Consider the following 12,861-nt stretch of genomic DNA (forward strand, 5'->3'; position numbering starts at 1 on the left):
TTCAGTTTGCAGCAGCGAGGGAGAAACTCACCTGCTTCCTAAAGGCCCCCCACCTGGAGGAGACACACACCACTCCCGCTCACTTGTCATTGGTGGGGCCTAGTCCTACTCGGATGCAGAAGAAGCTGGGAAACGTAGTGCCTGACTGGACAGGTGTCCTCCACAAGACTACTCCATGCTATGATCTTTGACAGAATGCGACAAAGAAGGTCTCTTTGCCAAAGTCTGTTTAGTCCACCCAGCAGGCTAACCAGTGCTCTCCGTTCCGTCTGAGTCCACCACCCCCGCCCCAGCCGTAATGAGCGCTCATCACGGGCGGGCCCCTCCCTGGCATCCTTGCTTCCTTCCGCGCCCTCCCAGGGGATGGTGTTATGGACCGAAAGCTGAAAGTGTGTACCCTTCAAAATCTATAGTTTCCCATCCTAACCCCCAAGGTGACTGATGGCTTCAGGGAGGTGGTGAGGTCAGGAGGGTGGAGCCCCTATGAATGGGATTAGCGCCTTCATGAGAAGAGACTGAAGCGGGCTTGCTCCCCCTCACTCCTCTGCCACGTGAGCTGCAGATGAGAAGCCGGGTGGCTGGAAACCAAGAAGTGGGCCTTCGCCAGGAGCCTCCTCATGCTGGCGTCTGGGCTCAGACCTCCAGCCTCCAGAACCACGAGAATGGAGCGTGTGCTGTTGAAGGCACCCAGTCTGCGGCATTGTTACAGCAGCCCCAGCTCAGACGAGCGGCACATCTGCCAAGGCTCTGCTGGGTCTGTTCCCAACCAGATTGTGCAGCCGCACTTGTTACTATACTGCACGGATGTGCTTTCGTTAGATGCTCCGTAAACTGATGGGATGCGAGTGCAAAAAGAAGAGGTTTGTTTTTGTGGAAGCTCAACAACGATGAGTTGCTAAAAAATACTGTCAGATGAGGCGTGGCACAAACAACCACAAACGATCTGGGGGGGAAGCTACCCTGGGAATCTGGAGGGACCTGCAGTCAAATTGCTACACAGGTGCCTTCAAAGTCTTGTCCTGCCTAGGGACAAGCCTGGAAATCGGGAGGTAGATTCTGGGTGTGGTTTACGGCAGGAGGACAACGTGAGAAGCCAATGAGCCCCACACTCAAAGAACAAACAGACTGGCCAACATTCAAGGTGCACGTCACTTAAAATGATTTCCCTGGTTCGTTGATTAACTGACTAATCCCTGGTCCAGTTAAGCTGGACCTGTGGGATTCTGCGGTGTTACTACCCTCGGTCTGTAGTAGATAACCAGGGCCCAGGAGAGCAGCAGGCGGGGGGTGGAGCCACGGTTCAAAACCAGCACGTCGGGTTGCAAAGTCCACTCTTGATGCCAATGACATCCAATCGAACTTTCTCTAATGACGGAGCTGTTCTTTGTTTTGTTTTGTTTTTAAAGATATTTTGGAGGGTTGATGTGATGCTGGGTCTTAGCCTTTTTTTCTTTAATTTAAATGTAATTTAATTTTGTTTGACAGAAAGGGGATGAGGGAGAGAAACCTTAATGTGAGAGAGAAAGCTCGACTGGTGGCCTTCTGTCTTCTGCAAGCACCCTGATGGGGGTAGAGCACAGAGCCCGCACCCCAGGCCTGTGCCCCGACTAGGAATTGAACCTGCGACCTTTCAGTGTGTAGGACGACGCCCAACCAACGGAGCCACACCAGCCAGGGCTGGAGCTGTTCTATAGCTGTCTGTCCAATGTAGAAGCCACTAGATATGACTCGTGTGACTAGATAACTGAATTTTAAAACTTAATGTAATTTGAATGAATAAACATAAGCAGCCACCTGGAGCTAGTAGCTGCCATATCAGCCAGCGCAGCTTGCCCTGCATTAACATAGCACACGCCTTAGTCTGTGTCTCGGGCGCTCTTGTGTCTTTGTGTTGACCCTGTGCAGCAATGGCGTCTCCAGAAATGCAAACCCTGCCCCCCACCCAGTCAAGGCATTCAGACATCTCTCGATTCCAATCCATTACGTGGCCTGGAGAAAGGGACAGGCTTCTGTCAGTGTTGGCTGACCTCAAAGTGCCACGTGGCACCCTGTGCCAGCCCATCGCTAAGCTCCTGGGGTCAGGGAAGTGTGGCCTTTCGGAGCAAGAGCTTGGCAGCAGGACAGGGCGGCTCCCACCCCGACAGCCCGACCTTGAGCAGGGGGGCACCACAGCCCTGGAGCTGGGCTTCCTCCTCCACGCAGTGGGGCTAAAAGTGCCCGGTGCCGTGAAGGTTACAGTGGGGGGTGTGCGGGGGGCAGCCGAGCGATGTTTCTCTCCCTCTCCCTCCCTTCCCCTCTCTCTAAAAATAAGTAAAAAATATTTTTAAAAGTATTAACCAGAGCAGCCCTGGCTGGGTAGCTCAGTTGGTCAGAGCATCACCCCTATTTTCTCTCTCTCTCTCTCTGGAATCAATGAATAAAAACTTTTAAAAACTATTACCCAGAGTAAAGGTTTCAATATATCCATCAACCCAAAGATGTCCCTCGTCAGGAGGCTGAAGGACAAACTCCCAAGACCTCCACAAACACATGGCGGGGATTTTCTGAGCAGCCCTGGCTGGTCCCTCAGACAATTGTCATTTGTCCCCTGAATAATATCCCATCTTGCTGGGGACAATGGTGCCCCTCATACCGGGCATGGCTCTGGCATTTCCCTGGCGATACTCAAGGCTCCATCTCATCTGAGTGCCCCCAACCATATGTCTTATCTTCCAGCGCCTGGAAGATGCTGGGAGACCCCAAAATCCTACCAATAACATTCTTTAAATTAGCGTAAAGTGGCTTTTAATTTATTGCAAGCCGCATCCCTAAACGATCCCTGGGCTGCCGAAAGGCCACGGCTGCCGCCCCGAACGGGCTGGTTCCTATTGTTCGCTGAGGTCAAACTCATCCAGTATTTTAGGAGAGAGGCCTGATCGGGGAAAATCGTCCAGCCCTCTGTCCTTCGGGAAAATTACTGAACTATATTCAAACTATAAAAATCAATGCCTTAAGATTCCCGTGCGCCTGGGGAACGAGCAGTGTGGCAAAGGAAAGGAAGAAACTAACTGGGTGGAGGCGGCTTACTGACATCTCCCAGCAGCCGCTCTGTGCTGAGCGAGCGCATCCTCACGCTTTCCCTCAGTCCTCTCGGGAACACTGCTGGGCAGAGAGTCCCCCCCCCAATGTCACAGATGAGGAAACCGAGACTCAGAAAGGTGAAGTCACTTGCCGAGATGGACCCGAGGTCCGGCTCACCCAGACACCCACGCCCTTTCTCAGCCCCTGCCCCACCGCAGGCCGCCTCAGAGCACAGTCCTCTCCCTCCCAGTCCGTTTTCTCTCCCTGGATGTGGGATGGCAAGGCCTGCCCGGCTCACAAACTTCCCAAAGGATCTAGACTCATGAGGGACGTAAAGCGCTTTAAAGGCATCCGGGGCCCCACAGAGACTGGGGTCACCTGTCTCCTTATCCTCAAGGCCGCCAACCTTGGAGCTGTGGAAGAAGAGCCAAAGCAAAAGAAGGGACAGAGGAAAATCACTAGGCCCTCTCCGCTTCCCAAAGGAGGAAGGAGGGGAGGAGGCAGAGGGCGGGGAGCTGCAGGGGTGCCTTGGGGTGTTGCTGTTTTTGGTGACTGCACAGCTGATGGTTTCCAAGCTGAGAAACACACACACACAAACGCCAGCCTCCTCTGTCTTAAAATAGAGCCGCTGAACCGAAAACGCCAAGCACAGGGCAGAGTCACCTGCTTGGCAGGGGCAGACAGCTCCCCCACGGCCCCAGTAATACCCATCCCCAGAGAGCACATTTGACAAAGCACCTCTCAGCTGTGCATCACGGGGTCCTCACAACCGTGGTGGTAGGGGGAGGAGCGGGGACAGCCAGCCAGCCCTCCTCAGTCCCATCTTAGAGATGAGGCAAGTGAGGTCCAGAGAGGTGATATGGGAAGGCGATAAAACCAGCAGCATCTTGCCCAATGGGGCCATGTACTGGAAGGATTGTGACTGTGGTGGCCAGACAGCCCGGAGTTCAAGTCCTGGCTTAGCCACCACCTGGCTGTGAGGACTTGGCTCACGGGGCCGCTTCTCCTCCAGGCCTCTGCTTGCTGCGCCGGGAAGCGAGGGCTCCATCAGTAACTCTGCAACTGCGCAGTGAATGGACCGGCGCTCACCTGCTTTAGCTTTGCCCCTGCTTCTGGGAGAGAATTCTTGACATTGACAGGCAGACAGGTGCAACCGGGTGGAGGGGGCAGGGGGTCCCCTGGAAAGGGACACACAATATTTTATATAATTTTCCACATGGTCCCATGAGGTAGGCTTCATCATTAGCCTATTTCTCAGATGGGAAAACCAAGGCACAGAAAGTCGGAAGTGCTCTGTCCACAGACACCTACTCAGCAAACGGGGAAGCTGGAATTTGAACCCAGGCCTCGTTGGCTCCAGCGATATTCACGACCAGGCCCTTAATAACGGTCCCCGGCGTGGGCCCAGCCTTTCCCCTCTCCGCCCCCTTCTCCACCCACACCCTGCCCCAACAAGCTCTTCTCAGGCCCTTTGGGGGCCATAGGTCCCTGGGATGAGACTGTAGCCTCAGACTGAAATCTGGGCAGAAATCAGAAAGCCAAACTTGCTGATGCCATTGCTAAAAATAAGGCTGAGGTGGCAGCCCCAGTGCCCAGCTTCTAGGTCACTGGGCTGCAGTCCAGGTTTGGGGGACAAAGGGGTTCCAAGGCCCCCCCACAGGCACCGGGCCCCCGTTCTGCCTGAGAACAGAGTCGGGCGGGTTCTGGGTGCCACGTCCCTGTGGGCCCAGACCTTTGCTCAGCTGTGGTATTTGTAATGACGGCCGACGCTCCTAGACCCCATCCTCAGGGCTGAGTGCCGCTCTCAGAACATCACATCTGCTGTCTCATTTCGTGCTCACAACCACTGCAGCGGTTCCCGCGGCTGCTGTGATGAATTCTCACAAACTCAGCAGCTTAACCAACACCGATGTGTCCTCTTCCAGCTCTTAGAGGTGGAGGGCCACACAGGTCACGTTGGGCTAAAGTCAAGTAGGACTGTGGTCCTTCTGGAGGCTCCAGGGAGGGGTCCGTTTCCTAGCCTTTTCCGGGTTCCAGAAGTCACCTGCTCTCCTTGGCTCGTGGCCCCTTCCTCGGTCTTCAGTCTTCACAGCCAGCAGCGTCAGGCTGCGTTCTTCTCACTGGCACCTCTCTGGTTCCCCCTCTTCCAGTTAGAAGAACCCTTGTGCTTACATGGGGGCCACACAGATCATCTAGGGTTACCTCTCAGCTCAAGGTCAGCTGTTCAGCAACCTTAATTCCCCTCTGCGATGCAAACTAACATATCCGCAGGTCCCAAGGGAGGTAGGACACGAGCCTCTTTGGGGGCCATTACTCTGCTGAGCACAGCCCCTACTGAGATAGAAGATTTTAACCCCATTTTACTGAAGGGAACACTGAGGCATCCAATTTCAAACAGCTGGTAAACAACAGAAGTGGCTATAGACCTAGGCCGTCAAGGTGCAGCGTCCCTCTGCTTCACCTCTGCATGCTGTGGCTGTTCCTTTGTCCACAGTCACTGGTGTGTCCTCTGTGCTTTAGTTTGGGGTTTGGGGGATGCAGAAGTGACCAAAATAGGACCCCTGTCTTCAGAGGGAGCACAGGTACGGAATGCAAGAGTCACCATGCAGTGGGAGAAATGCGAGGTGTCAGGAGGCCTGGCGGCTGGCAGCAGAGGAGGCCGCCTGGGGAGGGCTCAGGAGGGGAGGTGTCCAAGTAAACTGAGAGCAGGAGGATGGAGCAGGCCTGAGCCAGCCGTACCCACAGCACCAGGAGACTGTGATGGCTCAATGCATCAGTCCTGTGAAGTGCTTCACCTGTGTCTGGGCCCTGGCAGGCGTTCCTTAAATGCTGGCTGTTGAGTGGACGGGGAGAGGAGAACCCCAAACAGAGCAAGAGTTTGTGCAAGGAGCTGGCAGTTTAGCACAGAGGGGCTTTGGGGAGAGAGGCTGGCGCGGTGATGGAAGGCAGGTGACATATGCCAAGGCTGCAGCCGTGACCAGAGGATGCAGGTGCTCCGGGCAGCTGCCCGAGAGGCTGCCTGGTGCTCTGCTGGGATCTCCATGAGGACACACCTATACTGGGAGGGTTTTACAGGCCAGGCCTGCAAGTGGCACAGGTCACTTCTGCCCACATTCCATTGGCTATCATTTTCAAGTGCAAGGGGGCTGGGACACGTGGCAGGCTGAGGGTGCCCAGCTCCACCTCCCGACACACCTCAGGCCCACCACCAGCTTCTCTCCATCTCCACTGCCGCCCCGCCCCCACCTCGATCCAGGCCCCTTCAGCACAGGTCTGGACTGCGAGAGTCTCCTACCTGGCCTCCACTCCTAGCCATCACCCATTTCCCGCAGCACAGCCAAAAATGCTCTTTTAAATAGAAAATGTCCATCAGATCATTGGTGCGTTTGTTTTCCTACTTAAAGACTTTCCAATTGTATTGGAGAATAAACCCATATAAGGGCCTGTAGGAAAGACCCTCTGTGAAGCCGCCTCTCTGTCTTCCTTCTGCTCCCCACTCCTCTCCCCTCAGCCCCCAAGAGCCCCAGTTCTCCTGGTCCAGCCTCACTTTCTAGGAGTCTTGCACTTGCCGCCTGGGTGCTCCCTCCCCAGTCACTCCCCAGGGAGGCCTTCCCCCATTACCTTAGCTGGCGGGGCCCACCTCCCCCAGAAACTGATTTCCTTCTTTCTCACAAATCTTACGTTGTTATCCTTTGGTTCGGTTTTTAGCCAACCCTCCTTTCTAGGATGTCAGCTCTATTTACAGCAGGAATCTTGTTTGCACCGAGTAGATAGGTGCTTGGAAAATATCTGTTGGATGACTGCCTGAACGAATTAATGAAGGGTTACGGGAGAAAGCGGTGGAGGCGGGTCTTTCACAGACCCGGGCTTTGGATGCTTTGCTCCTGTTTGCAGACACATTAGCCTCGGGGCACCAGCGGGTAAACAAAGGCAGATGTGTGGCAGGCTGGGCGGCTGCAACCAGGGGAGCCCTCCCTGCCCTCCTCGCTTCCCCCAGGCCCCGCCTCTGGGTGCCCCACCCCAGCCGCGCGCAGCTGGGCTCCCGCTGCTTGGGTCCGTGGGCGCTGGCTGGGGCGGAGCAGGCACTCGGCAGCCGTCGGGGCGTTTGGCCCGGGCCGGGGACGAGGCTGGCACTGCGCGGAGCGGGACAGCGCGGGACGGGGCGCCGTCATGAAGCGGCAGAGCGTGCGCACCGCCGCGCTCGTCCTGTGCATCCTGTCCTACCTGCTGGTGGGCGCCGCCGTCTTCGATGCGCTCGAGTCCGAGGCGGAGAGCGGCCGCCAGAGACTGCTGGCCCAGAAGCGGAGAGAGCTTCGGAGGAAGTACGGCTTCTCGGCCGAGGACTACCGCGAGCTGGAGCGCCTGGCGCTGCAGGCCGAGTCGCACCGCGCGGGCCGTCAGTGGAAGTTCGCCGGCTCTTTCTACTTCGCCATCACCGTCATCACTACCATCGGTGAGCGCCCCGGAGACCCCTCGGCGCTCGCTCCATCCCGAGCCGCCGGCGGTGCCACTGGGTTAGAATTCCCTGCCCAGCTGGGTGACTTTGGAGAAGTCATTTCTGCTCACCAAGCCTCATGGCCTCCCTGTCCCGAATGGGCCGTCAGTGTAGCAGGCTGGGCTGGGGGGCGTCAGTAGGTTAGATTCGCCAAAAGGCTGGCACTGTGGAGTGACCAGAAAATACTCCAGGAGCTGGGAGGCAGATCAGGTGAAACCGGGAAGCCCAAGTGTCTGGAGTTGCATCCTTGGCCGCATCACACTAGCTGTGTGACCAGAGGCAAGTTGCATAACCTCTCTGAGCCTCACTTTTTTCTTCTGTAAAGTAGGGGTGCTAATTGGCCCTTCACGCAGAAAGTTTTAGCACAGGGTCTCGCATACAGAAAACACTTTTAAAAAGCAATTGATTTTTGTATTATAATGATTACTTTGTTGCTCTGTAAGAACAGGGACCTAGTCTGCCTTTGTCATTGCAGTATAGCCAGCAGCTGGCACATAGTAGATACTCAATAAACAGTTGTTAAATGAATGACTGATTACCACAAGCTTTGGACCCCTCAGGGATCCAGAGCACTTTGTCTGCAGCATCTGGACTGTCAGCTGTTGCCATGGCCACCGTCTGGCTGGTACCTGCAGAGCCTAAGCCTGGGGAAACGGAGAGAGAGAAGTGGGCTCTGCAGGGCTCCAAGCTGGGTGCCAGCCCCTCCTGGGGCCCCAGCTGGGGATGTCCAGGCACCCTTTGGGGCTCGGACCACGGCTCTGGAAGCCCATGCCTTGGAGAAAATGTCTCCATAATGTGCTTGCAAGTGAAGGTGAGCTCGTGGGTTTAGCAGTGGAGTTAAAAGCCTGAGTTCTGCAGTTACGTGGACCACAGTTCTGTTCTCATCTCTATTGCCTCCTGACTCTCTGGTAATTGATTGTACCTCTCTGAGCCCTGGTTCCTTCAACTTCAAAATGCCATTGTTCCTACCTCACTGGTGATTGCCAAGTTTAAATGAGGTCAAGCATGTAAACTGCTTGGCACAGTGCCTGAAGCTAAATAGGCACTAATAATTAGTAATAATGACAATTCATTATTTGCCAACCATGGGCCCAGCTTCCATTCAGCCCCTATGCCCCCTCCTGTCAACACCGGCCCCTGCTTCTCTAGCTCAGCTCAGCCCAAGACCCTCCCTGTCACTATACCCAGTAGTGTGGGACCCCATCCATCTCTTCTTTCTCCAGCATTCTTTGGAGACCCTCCCCCCCAGCTGGGTTTGGCTTCCTCCCTCCTCTGTTCCCCGCCCCCCCAACCTTCCCTGGACCACTACACACAAATGCATCTGGAAGCCTCGGGAAGCAACTAAGACCAGGAAACAGTTTTGCATTTTTGGCCACCTGGAGGCGCCAGCACATGCTGTGTGGTGCAGACAGCCCAGAACCCAGCAGCTTGAGCACGGCAGGGACAGAGGAGAGGCGCTGAGAAGCAATGGAGGATGGTGGTTAACAGCCCTTGGCCTGGTGACCTTTGGGCAGCTTCCTCCCCCAACCCAAATTTCCCTATCTGTAACATGGGTCGTCTCTTAAAGTCATTGAAAGGGTTAAATAAGGGAATCCATGTAAAGTATTCCACATGTACCATTATTCATTTCACTCTCTGCCTAGAACCGGACAGAGCCCCAAACAGCTGGAAGCAGCACCGCCCGGCCTCTTCTTCCTCAGGAGGCTCCTCCGTCTGAGCGCCCCCTTCAGTCTGGTTTTTCATTACTGCTGGTTATTGCATTTCCACCGACCCTTCAGTCTGTGCCAGGGCCGGTAGAAGCTCTGGTGACTAGAGAGACAGACAAGCCCTGGTTTCCGGCCTCGAGGAGCTCCCAGCCTGGTGGCGGTGGGCAGAGCCCCCGCTGCCGCAATAGCAGACAGGGCCTGCTTAGCAGTGGAAATAGCGGTGGAGAAGTGGGAGTGGAGCCATTGGGCTTCAAGCACATCAGTTGTATTGATATTTTGAATGAATTATATGTGCACAAAGTACATGCTTCCCACGGTTGAAAAGGGTACAGAATGAAAAGGAAGGCTCCCCCTTTCCCTGTCCCTCAACCCATAAATTCCTTTCCCTGAGTCAAATAGTACCGGTTTCAGGTGTATGCGCCTAGATGTATCCTCTGCCTCTATAGCCCTTTAAAACACACACGGTACCGACACTCTAGTACACACAGTTTTTTCTCTTCATTTTTAAACCTACATCCAGGGTGGAGGGGAAAGTAGGTTTACAGTTGTTCGTATGGGAAATAATACAATAATGAGCAAATAATAGTACAGGAGCAAACTCTGTGTTTCATGTACCCACAACTGTAAACTTCTTTTTGCCCCACTCTGAATTTTGATGATGTTTTTTTGTTAGTTGCTAAAGAACAGTGTCATCTTTTTCGTGGCTGTACAGCAGCTTCTCAACCTTGGCGCAATTGACATTCAGAATGGAAAGTTCTTTGTTGTCTGTTTGGCATAAAGCTTAGCCATACCCTCACCCCTACCCACAAGAGGCCAGGGGCACACAGCCACCACCTCCCAGCTGTGACCCTCCAAAATGTCTCCAGACATTGCCAAATATTCCCTCAGGAGCAAGACAACCCCTGGTTGGAGCCTGCTGTGTAATATTCTGTTGTTTGGACGGCACCATGATTTATGTAACCAGGTGCCTATCGACGGACACTCAGGCTATCTAAGAGTATCACTGTGAGCGACAATGCTTCAGTGATAACCCACATGCATACGTCACTTTGCATGTGTATGTTTCAGAGGACTAGCTTCCTAACTGCAGGACTGCCTAGCGTCAGAGGGCTTGGGTATTTTACATTTTGGCAGACGACGTCAGTTTGCTAGAGGAGGCATGTTCTGTTGGGGAAGGCCTGCCTGCCTTTTCCTGGGTGGTGGGACCCCCGAGAATACCATGAAAGCTTTCTCCCCTCTCTTGTGGAAGAGGCACACTGACGCACGTATGTTTAGGTCCCCTACAACAGTTGAGGGGACTGAGTGAGGAATCGCCGCCCCGGACTGCAGAGGCGTGCAGTGAGAGCTGGCTTGCAGCAGGGTCTGGGAAGGAAGAGCCGACAGGGGCAGGGCAGACAGGGCAACCCAGCGAAGGGGTGGGGGTGGGTAGCATGAGACAAGGCACAAGGAGATGAGAAAAGGGACATGCCTGCTGGGGAGACAACATGGGGGGTCTGGACAGGTGGAGGGGATTCAGATCCCGAAGGAGCTCTAGTTCTTTAGATGCCGCGTGTGAACTAGTTCTTTACTCTGTGGGTACGGGGAGCCATGGAAGATTTTGCTACTTTTTAAAAAATCAAAACACAATTTACACACAGTAAAACTCACCGTTTTTCAGTGCGCACTGCATGGGTTTTGACATATAAAGACCTGCTGTGTTACAGCAGCCACCACCTACGCATAGGGCATTTGACCTCCCTCCAAAGTTCGGTCCTGCCCCTTTGCAGTTAACCCGTTCCCCAGTCTCAGTGACTGGCAGCCACAGGTCTGTTCTCTGTCCCCATAGTACTTTTTGCCAGCATGTCATTTAAATGGAACCATGCGGTCCGCACCTTTTGAGCTTGGCTTCAGCAAAATACATTTGAGATTCGTCTTTTGTTGCTGCAGATAAGTGCAGTTCATCCTTTCCATCGCTCCGAAGAATTCCATTGTGTGTATGCACCTCAGATTGTTTGTCCGTTTTCCAACTGAGGGGCATTTGGGTTGTTTACGATCTGGGGTGACTATGGACAACTGTGCAAGGTGTTGAAACCAGAAAGTGACCTAGGTAAATAGAACTAGCATTTCCCAGATGCTCAGCCCGCAGTGGGGGATGGGAGACCAGGCGGGCAGGCCAAGGGCGGCAGTCTGGGTGGAGGGCACTGGGCACTCACCGACCCTCCCCTCCGCTCTCCAGGGTATGGCCACGCCGCGCCAGGCACGGACTCAGGCAAGGTCTTCTGCATGTTCTACGCGCTGCTGGGCATCCCCTTGACGCTGGTCACGTTCCAGAGCCTGGGCGAGAGGCTGAACGCGCTGGTGCGGCGCCTCCTGCTGGCGGCCAAGCGCTGCCTGGGCCTGCGGCGGCCGCGCGTGTCCACAGAGAACATGGTCGTGGCAGGGCTGCTGGTGTGCGCGGCCACCCTGGCCCTCGGGGCTGCCGCCTTCGCGCACTTCGAGGGCTGGACCTTCTTCCACGCCTACTACTACTGCTTCATCACCCTCACCACCATCGGCTTCGGCGACTTCGTGGCGCTGCAGAGCGACGAGGCGCTGCAGAGGAAGCCGCCCTACGTGGCCTTCAGCTTCCTCTACATCCTGTTGGGGCTCACGGTCATCGGCGCCTTCCTCAACCTCGTCGTCCTGCGCTTTCTGGCCGCCAGCACCGACGCGCCCGAGCGCGCCGCCCACCGCGCCAGCCCGCTCCGCCTAGGGGCGCGGGAGAGCCACGGTTCTGCCCTGCCCCGCCGCCCGGCGCGTCCCGAGGGCCCCTCCGTCTCCTACCGCATCCACCAGCTGGAGATGTGGGCCCGAGACAATCTGGGCTTCTCGCCCCCCTCGAGCCCTGGGACTCTGGGTGGCTGCGGCAGGACAGGCAGGCTCCAGGTGCGGCGGAAGTCCGTCTGAAGGGAGGACCTGGGTTCGCCCACCAGTGTACCTCTCTCTCCAGAGCCTGCAGAGGGCTGAGATGGCTGCAGAGCCGTCTGCTGCCGCGAGCCGGCTCTCACTCCCTTCTGTGGCTAGCCAGTCTCTCTGCAACAAGATGTTAAAGTCGTATCATGACACAAGCACGACTCTAAAGTCACCTCGTAGGTGCAGATCCCTGTGGTCCAAACTGTTTTAGGAAGGCGTGGCCAAGTCAGTCACCTAAGGGGGGCTCTCCACGGGCCCACGTCACCATCTGGCCCTCGGGAGTGGGAACGGGTGGCTAGTCTCCTGCGGGAAGAGGCGGGTTTTCCGTGTTGCAGGGAAAACACTCCATTTCCAACACTGGAATCCTACCCGGGAGGCGGGCTGCTCACACCAGGAGAAGCACGAAAGGAGATGGACCAATGGGAACCATCCACCGCCCAGCCAGGACGGGTGGGCGGACCACTGCACGGTTCAAACAATCGCGTTCTCCTGTTCGGCATGTACAGTAGATAGGATTTGGTCCCCCTGGGAAGGAAGCACCCAAGCTGATGTTCTATCTTCAGCCAGCCCCACTTCAGGATCAGGGGGCCTTGCTGACACCCAGCATGCCCCTAGGGCCACCTGGACGCAGCTGAGTGAGACAAGCTCCTGTCCGGGAGTGTGAGAATG

The 12,861-nt window shown here is 55.5% G+C and overlaps 1 protein-coding gene across 1 annotated transcript; it reads left to right on the plus strand.

Moving 5' to 3' along the window:
• Positions 1-7,230: 7,230 nt before the first annotated feature.
• On the plus strand, positions 7,231-12,186 carry KCNK15 (potassium two pore domain channel subfamily K member 15). The gene is made up of 2 exons (XM_037164421.2): positions 7,231-7,513; positions 11,477-12,186. The coding sequence occupies exons 1-2, from the start codon at positions 7,231-7,233 to the stop codon at positions 12,184-12,186; spliced, it is 993 nt and encodes a 330-aa protein (XP_037020316.2).
• The last annotated feature ends 675 nt before the right edge of the window (positions 12,187-12,861 follow it).

Source organism: Artibeus jamaicensis, unplaced genomic scaffold (assembly GCF_021234435.1).
Source record: "Artibeus jamaicensis isolate MK-2021 breed Jamaican fruit bat unplaced genomic scaffold, CSHL_Jam_final contig_685, whole genome shotgun sequence".
Lineage (NCBI taxonomy): Eukaryota > Metazoa > Chordata > Mammalia > Chiroptera > Phyllostomidae > Artibeus > Artibeus jamaicensis.

Bases quoted from the DNA above. Each gene is read 5' to 3' on its own strand.
- KCNK15 (XM_037164421.2), top strand. From the start codon at position 7,231: ATGAAGCGGCAGAGCGTGCGCACCGCCGCGCTCGTCCTGTGCATCCTG. The intron at 7,514-11,476 runs GTGAGCGCCCCG...TCCGCTCTCCAG, and splicing joins CACCGTCATCACTACCATCG to GGTATGGCCACGCCGCGCCA.